General features: G+C 36.4%; 1 protein-coding gene across 1 annotated transcript in view; it reads right to left on the minus strand.

Moving 5' to 3' along the window:
• LOC107744025 (sodium/potassium-transporting ATPase subunit beta-3-like) overlaps positions 1 to 13,062 on the minus strand; it is a 31,597-nt gene that overhangs the window by 8,252 nt on the left and 10,283 nt on the right. Inside the window, exons 2-3 of the mRNA XM_016557484.1 lie at positions 6,292 to 6,454; positions 3,639 to 3,706 (exon numbers count right to left, since the gene is read on the minus strand). Of these exons, the coding sequence (XP_016412970.1) occupies positions 3,639 to 3,706; positions 6,292 to 6,454 (231 nt within the window). The remainder of the gene's footprint in view (positions 1 to 3,638; positions 3,707 to 6,291; positions 6,455 to 13,062) is intronic.

A 13,062-nucleotide genomic window follows, 5' to 3' on the forward strand; every position in this document is an offset into this window, starting at 1 on the left:
ACTGGACCCTCCTTGTCTGAAGTATGGCTATGCAAGACTACCCAACATGCCACCATTACATCACATCAAAGGTTTTTATAAATCTGACCACTAGGTCAGCGTTAAAAGAAAACATTTGCCAAGACTGGAAGCTTCTTCACTATGCTTAATAATGAACACGCAGTGATGCACATCCATAGTTAAGCCCAATCACCTGCAAAGGAGTATATGCAATGAACAAACATCCTTCTAAATTTAAAAACAAGTTACATTTCTAAGATGCAACTGGAGCACAATGCATGCCGGATTGGAAGTTTTGCGTCCTTGCATAAGCACTGTGGCTCAATTTGTCTGAAGAACATAAGCTAACAGCTAACTTTGACTGGGAAGAGCGTAAAAACAGTGACACGCACATTAATTCAGACTCGCTCCATCATGTCACACTCGATCCTGACATCGAACACTCTGAAGCTAGTAACACAAAGTGTGATTTGTGAATTACCTTGACTATGCAGTTGATATGTGGGTCTCCTCGTGGCCTAAGCCCAATCACCTGCAAAGGAGTATATGCAATGAACAAACATCCTTCTAAATTTAAAAACAAGTTACATTTCTAAGATGCAACTGGTCACTTCTCTTGAACTGGCAAGCCTTCTTCTCCTCAACATCGTCTTGCTCAAAGTACATACCATCGGGACAGGGCTTGTTCGCCTCCTGCAGAGAGTCATTGTACGCTGAAGTAGCAAATGAGAGAGAATAGATAGTGAGATCAAGGTGCTAAGCTGGAAATCTTCAGCAGCAGTTTGACAACTGTGTGGTTGGGAGATGTTTTTCTTGTCTTACATGTAGGGCTGGGACAATAAACCGATGCATTGAGTTTCGTGGATCGATTCTGAGATTTTCGGAATGCATCGTGATTCTCTCTCGAATCGATTCTGAGCTTAGTTTTTAACAGCTGATGGCGCTCTAGGCTAGTTTTTAACCTCACACTCAAATGCTCACGAAGAAAAGCGCTTGTGCATTCGGCTGAGTAATGTAAGTGGGTAAATGTACTTGCACATTGGCTTTTATGCTTTTATGATGCAAGATTAATGTAAACACAGCCCACTGTGAACATACTTGTAATTCGCTTCAACCTTTTCGAACTTTATGAATGATTATTTTAGGTTTAAATGGTGCATGTGTAAGGAACTGGAAGCAAGCAGAATACGGCTATTTCTAAAGGACGCAGTGCCATCTGCTGTTAAAAACTAAGCTCAGAATCGATTCAAGAGAGAATCACGATGCCTTCGGAAAATCTCAGAATCGATACAGAATCATTTCTTGATTCGCGATGCATCGATTTATTGTCCCAGCCCTATCTACAAGTGTGGCCATTTTGGAAGTCTTTGAAAGCTTCAAATAAGCAAGAGCTTAAAGACCTCACAATTTGATTTGAGAAGCACAACATTCCTGTGTTGGAGCATTTCATTTTGTTGTAGAGGCAGGACATATCAAAAGTTTGTACTGCTCTTTAAATAACTAATCGTTTTAGTTTAAAATCTTCGTTCCGTTTGAATTCAGAATTGGGACATTGGATCTTGAGGAGGGAGGATGACAAAAAGAATTGTCAACAAAGTAGCCTGCTAGCAGCCGGACTGCAGAGGACGCCGTGATGGCTTTCTCATGTGACCTACGGCATCGGTTTCACTGCACTTTACTGCCATTCACAACTCCTCTCCCGTGACCTCATGCGATGTGCACTTCAGAATCTTCAGCAGTAGGTCATCCGGGTATCTTTCGTCTACTGTTAGACATACTACTCATTTTACGTACCGTTTTTCAATCGCCACATTATAGGAGTATCAATATTCAGGCGTAGGACATGTAATAGAGGAATTTTGACTTGTGTTTATCATTAGCCACGTATACTTGGGTGCTGCTTATCTCTGCAAAATTGCAGTTGTGGACTTCCGCAAAAGTACTCAAGTCGGAATTCTGACTTCAAGAGGTGTTCTTTGCAGTCTTCCGAGAAGGAAGTAGGCAATTGTCATACACACCACTAAACCACGATTTGCTATGGCTAATCAGTGGTAGGTGGAATTAGGAAAGAGCAAGTCTTTTATCTGCTAGCAGCCGGACTGCAGAGGACGCCGTGATGGCTTTCTCATGTGACCTACGGCATCGGTTTCACTGCACTTCACTGCCATTCACAACTCCTCTCCCGTGACCTCATGAGATGTGCACTTCAGAATCTTCAGCAGTAGGTCATCCGGGTATGTTTCGTCTACTGTTAGACATACTACTCATTTTACGTACCGTTTTTCAATCGCCACATTATAGGAGTATCAATATTCAGGCGTAGGACATGTAATAGAGGAATTTTGACTTGTGTTTATCATTAGCCACGTATACTTGGGTGCTGCTTATCTCTGCAAAATTGCAGTTGTGGACTTCCGCAAAAGTACTCAAGTCGGAATTCTGACTTCAAGAGGTGTTCTTTGCAGTCTTCCGAGAAGGAAGTAGGCAATTGTCATACACACCACTAAACCACGATTTGCTATGGCTAATCAGTGGTAGGTGGAATTAGGAAAGAGCAAGTCTTTTATCGGACAGGAATGTGTAAATGCCTCTGAGCAGCACATAACGTCTATGTTTCTGGTCTATTTTCCCAGAAAAGAAAGACTTTAAATATGTTGGTTTTAGCAGACACACATGATCTCAAAACTAACAGACACTGACTAGAAACCACAAGACTCCACTTTTGATTGCACGGGCTTCTTAAATGAGTCACTCGTGACTGCTGAAGCTGATCTTTAGCTGATCTATTGAAGAAAGACTTCAATTTCTAAGCTTTCAGGTGGGGTGGTGATAGCATACAGCTGATAACAATTTGCACAGAGAACAGGCAAACTCAAGTACATTTAACCATCAACAGTGGGAGATCACATCCAACCAGAGGCTACACAGGCAGGGCATTATTTGAGAAGTTTTTGTATTGAGAGCTGCAAATTAAATGATATATTTGACTTTGCCTCTACGTAATGTATAATTTTCATAATATAATGGATTTTAAGTGATCTTGTTTTCTTGCAAAATATTTGACTGCACCACATTGTCCTCCTCCTAAATTCTTAAGTGTAGCAGTTGCTTGCCCCAAATATGACCTTGATGAACAACAGAGTTACAAAAACACCCATGTTAGTAAAGATGTCTTTATTTTATCTCAAATCTGGCTGTATTAAGAATATCCTCCAGATATGATATGTTGCAAACATTTTTATCCACCCATACATAGATAATGATTCTTGATCTTGTGCACTTGAGAGCTCTCAAAACCACATAAACATGGCTTGGTCTGGATCTCAATGCTCAGTCTTATGGATGCGGCTCTCGTCTTGTGGTCTCATTTGTACTAAAGGTGACATTACCTCAACCTCACAAGAGTTCAGGGTCTTAGCTTCTTGGTTCTCCATTTCAAATCATTCAAATGGACTGCCTGGTTCTTGGAGCATCAGCTCATGGTCTGGATCTGGTTCTCGAAAGGTCTAGTCTGGCTCTGGGTCTCGATCAGGGATTCGCTCCAACCCTAATCAAACACACCTGAACAAGCTAATCAAGGTCTTCACGATTACTAGAAAGTTACAGGCAGGTGAGCTCGATCAAAGTTGGAGCTAAACTCTGCAGGAAACTGGACCTCGAGGGCCAGAATCGAGAACCCCTGGTCTGTACTGAGAACATTCTGTTACTAAAAGATGTTGAGGAAGGGGGGGAGCTGAGGGTGGAAAGAAAAAAAGATCAGTGGGAGGAATAAATTGACACTTAGGGAAGGATGAATGATAGCGAGAGAGAGAGAGGGAGAGAGAGAGAGAGAGAGAGACCTGTGAGCTGTGTCTCACTTCGCCGGGTTTAACGGCGCTCATAATCGAGCAAGAGGAAGGAATTGGAGCGCTCATCTCAACCACTGTACACAAGTGTGTGGGCTGCAGTGTGTACCACTGTATATGTGTGTGAGGCTAATGGATGATGTGTAACACTGCTGAGACTGCTGCTGTGTGTTCTGATTGCAATGGAGGTAACCGTAAAAATAGCGGCGAATAAATCACATCATCTACAAGACACCACTACCGCACATTCTGTCTGTCCTGTTACTCTCAATGTTATTCACACGAATCAAAAATTGTGTTCATATAGGATTTATAAATCCTAAAAATCCTTTTAGAACCAGTAACTACACAACCAGATCAATAAATCTTAAAGGCAGGTACTGATCTGATTCTCTCTGCACACCATGTGGTCAGACATATTTTATTTTAAATCATTTAAATATTATTTCAAATATATTCATTTGAAATAGTTTAAAATCGTACTTGAATTTACGAACACGAAGACTGAATTTAATACATTGAGAATCCATTCACAAACATTTCAAGTATGATCATCACATCACTTATAAATCACCTATAAATAGCCTACACTATAAATAACATACACAGACATTTATATGTACACACATTCACAGAGAGATGTGTATATTTATAACAGCACATCTTGGTACAGTGAACCACCTACAATATTCCCATAAAGTGCCTGAGTTTTCCTTCACTAAAAAGTCTTACATCCATGTGCAAGTATAAAAAGAAACCATAAAGGCAAAGAGAACAAAAGGAGTGTCTGAATACGCCAGTCAGTGAGGAATTCTTTTAACAAACATAGTGGTTTCACAGAGATATGCATTGCAAAATTAGCAAATATAGGAGTAACCGTTTCACATGTGAGGTAGTGTTGTTTCACATGTGAGGTAGTGTTCATTTTGTCAGCTATTTTTAATTTAGTCTCGGTCTTAGTCTTGTGTCAAATGTAACTTTTAGTTTTTATCATATTTAGTCAACTTGTCCTGTTTTAGTCGACTAAATGTCTGAGCATTTTAGTCTAGTTTTAGTCAGTGGAAACTTAGACATTTTCGTCATATTTCCGTCTTACTGTATAATGGTTAAAATTATAAAAAAAATATTATTTTGCTCAATTTTAATTGCAATGATTGTTGTCATTTGGGAAATTTATTTGTACATTTCAGCAGAAGTTGCTATTTCACCAATAAGCACAAATCAATAGAATATCGACTCGTATGCATGGTTTATTTGACCTCATCTAGTGTACAGATTTATAACAGGATATCAATTAGAGGCTAAATAAACACCAAAGATTGTCTACGTTATGAAACTGGTGTAACAAAAACCTACTCTCAAATATTATAACAGAGAAATTCCTAAAAGTAATCCCAATAATTCCAAATAGCATTAATGTTTCTCTTTTAAAACAATGGCAACATGACTTGCTGCACAGAGGTTGCGTAAGTAACGTTACAATCTGCAACCACTATCGGGGGATTTGAGCTCTTGATATCTGGCAACCGCAAACATGAACACTCGCGTAATAGAGTCTTGAACAGCAGTCCGAAATGTTTTGGCAATAATAAAAATTAAAAGCTTTTGGTAAAGTTTTTGTTCTTTTAACTACATTTTAGTCTAGTCTTTTTTCATCAACAATATTTAATGTTGATATAGTCTCAGTTATCGTTTAATGACCTTATCATCTTGTTTTCGTCAGGGGAAAAAACTTCGTTGACGAACATTTTTCGTCATAGATTCCGTTAACGAAATGAACACTAATGTGAGGCTTGCTGTGACAATAGACAGTTTTGCTTTAACAGATTAGACGCAGGTGTGTGTACAAGTAGATAAATCGTGTGCATTGTCACCTACGGTTTGATTTTTTTTATTTTCACCTACGGACTTTTTTATTTTTGCGTCCTGTGGTGGAAACAAGTCTTCCATGGCATACTATTTTTATCTCACAATTAACTTTTTTTCTCACACTTGCGAGTTTATATCTCGCAATTCTGTTTATATCTTGCAATTCTGTGTTTACATCGCAATTCTGTTCATATCTCGCAAATGTTTATATCGCAATTCCGAGTTTATATCTCGCAATTGTGCTGAAAGAAAAAAAAAAAAAAAAAACAGAACTACAAATGGAATTGTGAGGAAAAAAAAAAAATTGTTTTTGTATCCCGTGGCAGAAACAGGTTTCCATAGCATACTATAATACTGCTTCTTCGCCTGCACTTTATAACATATGTGCAGTACGTGGGTTTTCTGTATATATGAAACATCTACATGACTTGACAAACATGACAAACAATGTCTAATGTCTAAACATGCCAAGGCCAATGCAGCATACTACTGTTTGAAAAACGTATTGTGGTGTTAAATTGTAGTTTTTCCACTTCAATTTCTTTTCATAGTACATATTGTTCCAAAGAGGTTTAACAAAGAATAATGTCTTAAGGCTGTGGGATTTTCACCTGGATTGGCCACTCGGTCCCTGTATGTGGGAGTGTGCTCATCCAGCGTCTGTAGCATCACCCACATGGTGAGACTGAACATTCCCGCCAGGAAGCCATAGAAGACCAGATAAAAGAGGAATATAAGAGCTGCAGAGAGAAGAAAGACGCATTAAAACACGGCAGAACGGTCACATGTACGGTTTGTTTCCATAACATTAAAAGTAACATTACAGACAAAGCCCATCAGGAGCAACAGGTGGTTAGTGCACACAGAGTCCACATCCAGAACACTCAAGAGTGCAGCATCTGGAGAGCATCACGTTTTATTCATGAATATTTGATAAACATCGTAAAAGCGGGAATTCATTCGAAATCATAAAGCGCGCAAAACCTAAGCTGAATGTCTAACCGGAGCAGGAAAGAGTCCGAGGTTCACACGTCGATCAGCACACGGTCGTATGGCTCGGGGCTCTGAAACTAGTAGTGCAACGGTGAGGATTAAACTAGTTCCGGCGGTTTGCTCTTCCATACGGCACAACTACACAAGGACGTGTCAGAACAGAAGGGAACGAGGTGGAATTGTAAAACCAGGAATGTAACAGTTGAATGCTCTGGAGAAAAGACAAACATATCTGCTCATTCCCAACAGGTGGAAAAGTAAATCATAATGAGGGACGGTTCACAATCTGGGAGAACGGCAGCCAGAAATGGTCGGGTCATATTTCACCTTACAATCATTATATTTGCATTATGAAAACGGAGCATATTTTGGGATGATTATCCTGATGGACTTTCGTGACAATAGATGTGACCGGATGTCTGAATCAAACCGGTCCAAATATAATTGGTTCGAGCAAATTGGATGAATCATGATTTGTTTGCATTTAAAAAAGATTTGATTCACAAGTTGATATTTCATTCCATATAAGTGAATTGCTACACACCTACTAATTACTGTAATGTGAAAAAGTCACAGAAAGAGTTGAAAATGGAAAAAGACAGAGATAAATCCCTTCAGAAACATGCATGTTTAAAAAGTATGAAGGGAGGGAAAAAAGAAAACAACTTTTACAACAAGCTAAATAAGAAAGGTTTCTTTGACAGGTAGCTGAAATAAAAGTTTAAGTTTTTATTTTATTTTATTTCAGTTAATGTTTATTTTAATGTATATATTTGAAGTGATTTTTTGGTTTTAGTTCACTGTAATAACCCTGCTACTGATACAGTACAGTGATGGTATCTATGGTGTTTCAGTATACCATTGTACCGTTTAAATGCTTTATTTACATACTGTGGTATTTCAATGGTACTCCAAAGTACGTGAAGGAATGCCTTGCTGTTACCATAAAAAAAAAAAAAATTCCACAGACGTCCAAACCGCAGCACAGAAACACTCAGGTGTTTGTAGGTGAATGTAGCGGCTCTTGGACAGAGAAACACACACCGGGTCTGACGTAAGGGAAAGAAATACTATTTGAAGAACAAGAAAAGCAATATAAATAGCAAGAGAAAATGCTAAAAGAGGGGAAGCAAAGGACACTGTGTATAAGAGCGTGAGACAGAGAAAGGCTCAGTTTAATCACAGATGCATTTTTTCTTTGCCGATGTCTCTGAGGTGGACTCTTACTATAAATAGCATCTGGGGGAGGACAGTTTAGTGAAGGCACAGCACTGGCCTATGGAGACAAACACATGCGCACACACACACACGCACTTTCTGCTTCTGCTGCCTGTCATAATATTCCCCCGGTGAATCAGTCTTAAAGTGTGTACCACACGCCACACACGCAAATGACAACCATCACTGGATTTCTCCAAAGAATTTACCTGCAAATTGAAAATTCTATACAAGGGTTAATGACATGATGCTCATTTATGCATCTGGATCTATTAATTTATTTATAAAATTCCACAAAAATCAATTTCATACAAACTGATGTAATTACACCTCTACGATGATAAACATGTTTTCAGCTTCTGAATTATAATTTATTAATTTTATTTTTTGGTGGCATAAAATAAGGTGATATTGCACTGAAGAAAAAAAACGTCCCAGAGACAGATCCCCTGTGAAGACCTCATCACCTCGACAACCATCGGCAGTCCTCTGCACCTGCGTTGCAGGCTGGAATTAAACCACACCATGCTGGTTTCGCCTGGCCAGAGAAGAACTGGCCGCCTGACTGAGCCTGGTTTTTTCTCCATTTCTGTCACAGATGGAGTTTCGGTTCCTTGCCACTGTCACCTTCGGCTTGCTTAGTTGGGGACGCTTGACTGATTGCACAGACACTATTGGAAGAGAGCTGAACTGGATGATGATGAACTGAATCATCAATGAACTGACTTTAGCTGGAAAAATGACTCCAAAGAAAGTACACAAAAAAGTACTGTAAGAACTTGGCACATTTAAACTAGATTTTTAAATTAATGAACACTTCTCCAAAAAGTGAAAAGCTTGTCATCATTTACTCTTCATGTCGTATGCCATTATTTCTCAGGTGGACCATGAGTTTTAGGAGTTAGTTATCCTTGTTGAGATCAGATGGGTTTGAAATGTCATGATGGTGAGTAAATGACAGATTTTCATTTTCACTTTAACCAACTAACTATAAATGTGCATGAATCCCATCAGAACGCAGAATCTCAGACAGGAGTTTTAAAAGGTGCTAAACAAAACTATACAACAACGAGAATTTGTTCTTTAATGGGTTTTGTTACAACTTGTACAGTATCTCTCACCTAAAAGAAAAAAAAAAAAAACTTTCCCCGTGATAAAACTCTTGTACTATATGATGAGACGTTGGCTAGTTTGATGGATGGGAGTGAAGAGTTATTAATCAGACTTGGCTCTCGTTAAATTTCCATTTAGCAAACGTCTAGACACGCTGTGCTTCTGTCTGCTGTGGAACTCATGAACTTTGACCTAAACAGGGGTTTCCTGCATTGGAAATATTTTGTCAGCCACCAAAATGAATCTTTGTCCCGCTAAAGCTTTATTTGATCATTTCATGTGATTTCTGGGTGATGTGACGGCAGTATGGCGTGCATGTTGATGACTGCGGGAGAGAACGTTTTTAAACCGAATTTCTTGGACCAAACTTATTCACCTTCTTGGCCTTTGTATGAAAAGTCTTTCTTAAAAAAAAAAAAAAAAAAAAAAAAAAAAAAAAAAAAAAAAAAAAAAAAAAAAAAAAAAAAAAAAAAAAAAAAAAAAAAAAAAAAAAAAAAAAAAAAAAAAAAAAAAAAAAAAGATACATTCTAATGATCTTATGTGGATTTGCTTTTAAACAGTCTTTCAACAATGTTCTGACAACAGGAGCATAAGGGCTAGCAAGCATTAGCTTAACAGCATCAAAACATGACAATTTATGAGATTAATTCCATGTTTTGCTCCAAAATTAAACGACAGCACATCAGTCGAGTGCTTAAAATAACCTCAGAGACCCGATGTGACTAATTATCATAGAATGAGACAAAACACAAAATTGCTTATTCTTATGAAACTGCACAAGATGGCTTGAACACAGATTAACCATATATTGTTGGAATCGTGTTTGGATTTCATGTTAATTGTGTGTATTGTCTTCATGTTTCATCAGCCGAAACGTTTCTATGTGCATGTTACCAAAGGCAAGTCGTTTCACTTGGCGGCCATCTTTGAAACCCTTCTCGGGCGGCTATTTGAGTCACACAAGCGCTCCTGTGTCTTTGAATGGGGAACATCAAATTCTGTTCAGCACGCTTCCGATTAAACTTCATATTTGATATCACCAATCAAATCTGACAACAACTGTCTCATAAATGTAGTTTCTCATGCTCAGATAGCAGTAAAAACAGCCCTCTACGAACATCTTGGCAATTGAATCGCCATTGGCTAGTACATTTTTTTATGTGTGTGTGTGTGTGCGCGTGTGATTCTGTGTGCTGGTTGTAAAATAAAATCTGAGTTTCAAAGATACACTTCCACTTTCTGCTAAACAAACAACAAAAGAAGGATGAAACTATATTTGAATTTTGACTGAATGGTTTGTAAAAATATTTTCATTTCATCAATTCAATTTAAACGCACTTTAAATAGACCACTAAATGCCCAGTATTATATGGCCAGTATTAAATGGTATTTAATTCATTCTAAAACATACTGAACAGTTATTTTTTTCTTCAAACGTTTTTGGATACAATGAAACTTTCTGATTCCAGATTTTTACCTGGAGCAAAAAAATTCTAGATTGAAGTTTTAGTGTAAATGTTTAAGAAAATACAGGTGAAAGTAGTAAAGATTTAAAATATCTGCAATTATATTGCAATTACATAATTAACAGTACTGGACAACATTTCATAAATTTCTAGATGAACAACAATTGCAATTTGGTTTTTAAATGCAATCTTTGTTTTCATTTTCTTATTATAAAATCGTTTTGCAAAAGGTCTTTTCCCAGAAGGCTAAGAAAATGCATAGACTTTGGGGTATATTTGAAATACAGAACATTTAATCTGATTCTAAGACTTAAGAAATTCCTGAATCTGAACATTGTATCATGAAAAATTATTGTTAATTGTTAATGATATACTTCAGTTTTGTTACATTCATGATAAACGATTTAAAAGTTTTGAGTTTGTAATTTTTCACAAGGTAAAAAAAATTATATCCAATCCAACAACATATATCAAATATCAACATCTGGCTCTAACAATTTGCGTCAATTGGAGACGAACATCAATCTGAACAACAGAAGACAGGAGGCGTGCAGTGGGACTGTTTGAAAACGCTCATTATTTTTGCAATTCAGTTTGAGGCATGATGGACTGACTAGCAGTTTCAAGGTATACCGCGATTTGAAAACCACTCAAATTTTCCATTTTTTGTTTCATTTCAGACTCTCTCTGTTCTGGACTTGAACAAACTGCATTGCAATCATTTTCCAAAATGTCCTTTGTGTGCAAATATTACGAAGTCTGCAAACGGCCGTTACCAGAGGCGCTGAAGACAAAGCAAATAAACATCTTGTTCATGTAGTAATAGTTTCATTCTTTCTTGTCTCTTGCTTAAAAAATAAAATAAATATTTAAAAAATTGGCTATCGCTATATGGGCCATTCTACAGAATTGGTGCAAACTGCTGTCCCACAACCAAAAAACACATTTAAAAAGCATTTAAGTATTCAAATCTTAGATGTTTACTAAGATCCTTCGATTCTCTATTGAAACCCACAATAATATTTAAAATATTAGTAAGCTTAATATATATAAAATCATCATTTATTGGGTACATTCAATTGGGAGGTGGCTGTCCTGAACCCGAACCCCTAAATTTCAACTTATGAAAATATAGAAATAATTTTTGTATTTTTTTTTTCACATTGTTTTTTTTTTTTTTTAAATAACTTTGATTCTTTTAAAAAGTGAAGTTCAAAAATATTTTATATTTTCTTTGTAAATTATGAAACTTTTTTCCATGGCATTTTCATGTCACTACCGCATCTAAAATTGTCTCTGCCAAAACATTTGGTGGAGTTCCGGAAATGAACAATTTTAGTATAGTTATGCAGTTTTTTAGTATGTTTTAGTATGCAAGTAAAAATTCAGTAATGTGATGTGGTCGCTACCAAAGCGTTACCGTCACTACCGAAACATGGGAGGTTTTGTCAAAAATAAAGTATACTGAATTATCAACCAAGATGTTGTTATGTTTTTGGTTCAATGTATATTCAAACTAATGGATCCTTAACTTTGATATCAGTATGATCAACTTTTTGCTTTTTACAAAGAAAGATTGGATTCAAAATACAACAAATCTCATAAATTACACTTGAAATATTGTTAAAAATGTAATTATTGATTTCCCTCTGAAAAAAAAAAAAAAAAAAAGCTAAAAAAGTATATTTACAATGCAGATGTAAGCAAAATCTTGATAGGTCAATATAACATTTCTAATTAAATTATTATTACGGTGTTTCGGTAGTGACAAATTTGGGTAGAGGACAAATATTCCAAAACGTTCTGAAAATACAATATGAGAATTAACTGCACAATTACTAGAAATGTGTACCTTGGATATTATACAATTTGCATACATACAATTTTTTTAGGAAAAAGACTTTTGATTCAAGACGTTATTAACGCTGATTTTGGACCAATTCTGTGGAATGGCCCATTATGCATCAACACTAAAATAACTAGTTGATTTTATAGCATCATTTTATATTATTCTTAGAAGTATTATGTGTTTTTACATAAAATCAATTAAATCATGTAATTAATTGTTTGACTTATGTTTAATAACCGTGTGTGTGTTTGTTTGTTTGTGTGTATATAATCAAAACACACATTTTATGCAAGAGTAATTTGATTAAAAGTTAAATTAAAATGAATAAATGTAATTACAGACTTAGGTTAAATTAAAATGTCAGTCTTTATTTCAAATCAACCAACCACATCAAAAAGCTGCAGGTCGGCCCACAATTCAGCAAACATTTGAGAAACAAATCAAAGAAAAAAAAGTAACAAATATTACCGTTTCAAATATTCTGTATGATGCTTAAAAATAAAACACATTGTGTTCAATGGAAAAATAGTTGTTTTTTTACCCAGACGTTTAAAAATAAGTCATTCTAGAGCTGTAATCGCAATAACGTGAAACCGTGATATTTTTAGATATTAAGGTTATCATACGGTCAAAATCTTAAACCGGCCCATGCCTAGTTTGATGCATTTCTTAGGTGGCGTGAATATATATATATATATATATATATATA

This window comes from Sinocyclocheilus rhinocerous, unplaced genomic scaffold (assembly GCF_001515625.1).
Source record: "Sinocyclocheilus rhinocerous isolate Xijiao unplaced genomic scaffold, SAMN03320098_v1.1 scaffold407, whole genome shotgun sequence".
NCBI lineage: Eukaryota > Metazoa > Chordata > Actinopteri > Cypriniformes > Cyprinidae > Sinocyclocheilus > Sinocyclocheilus rhinocerous.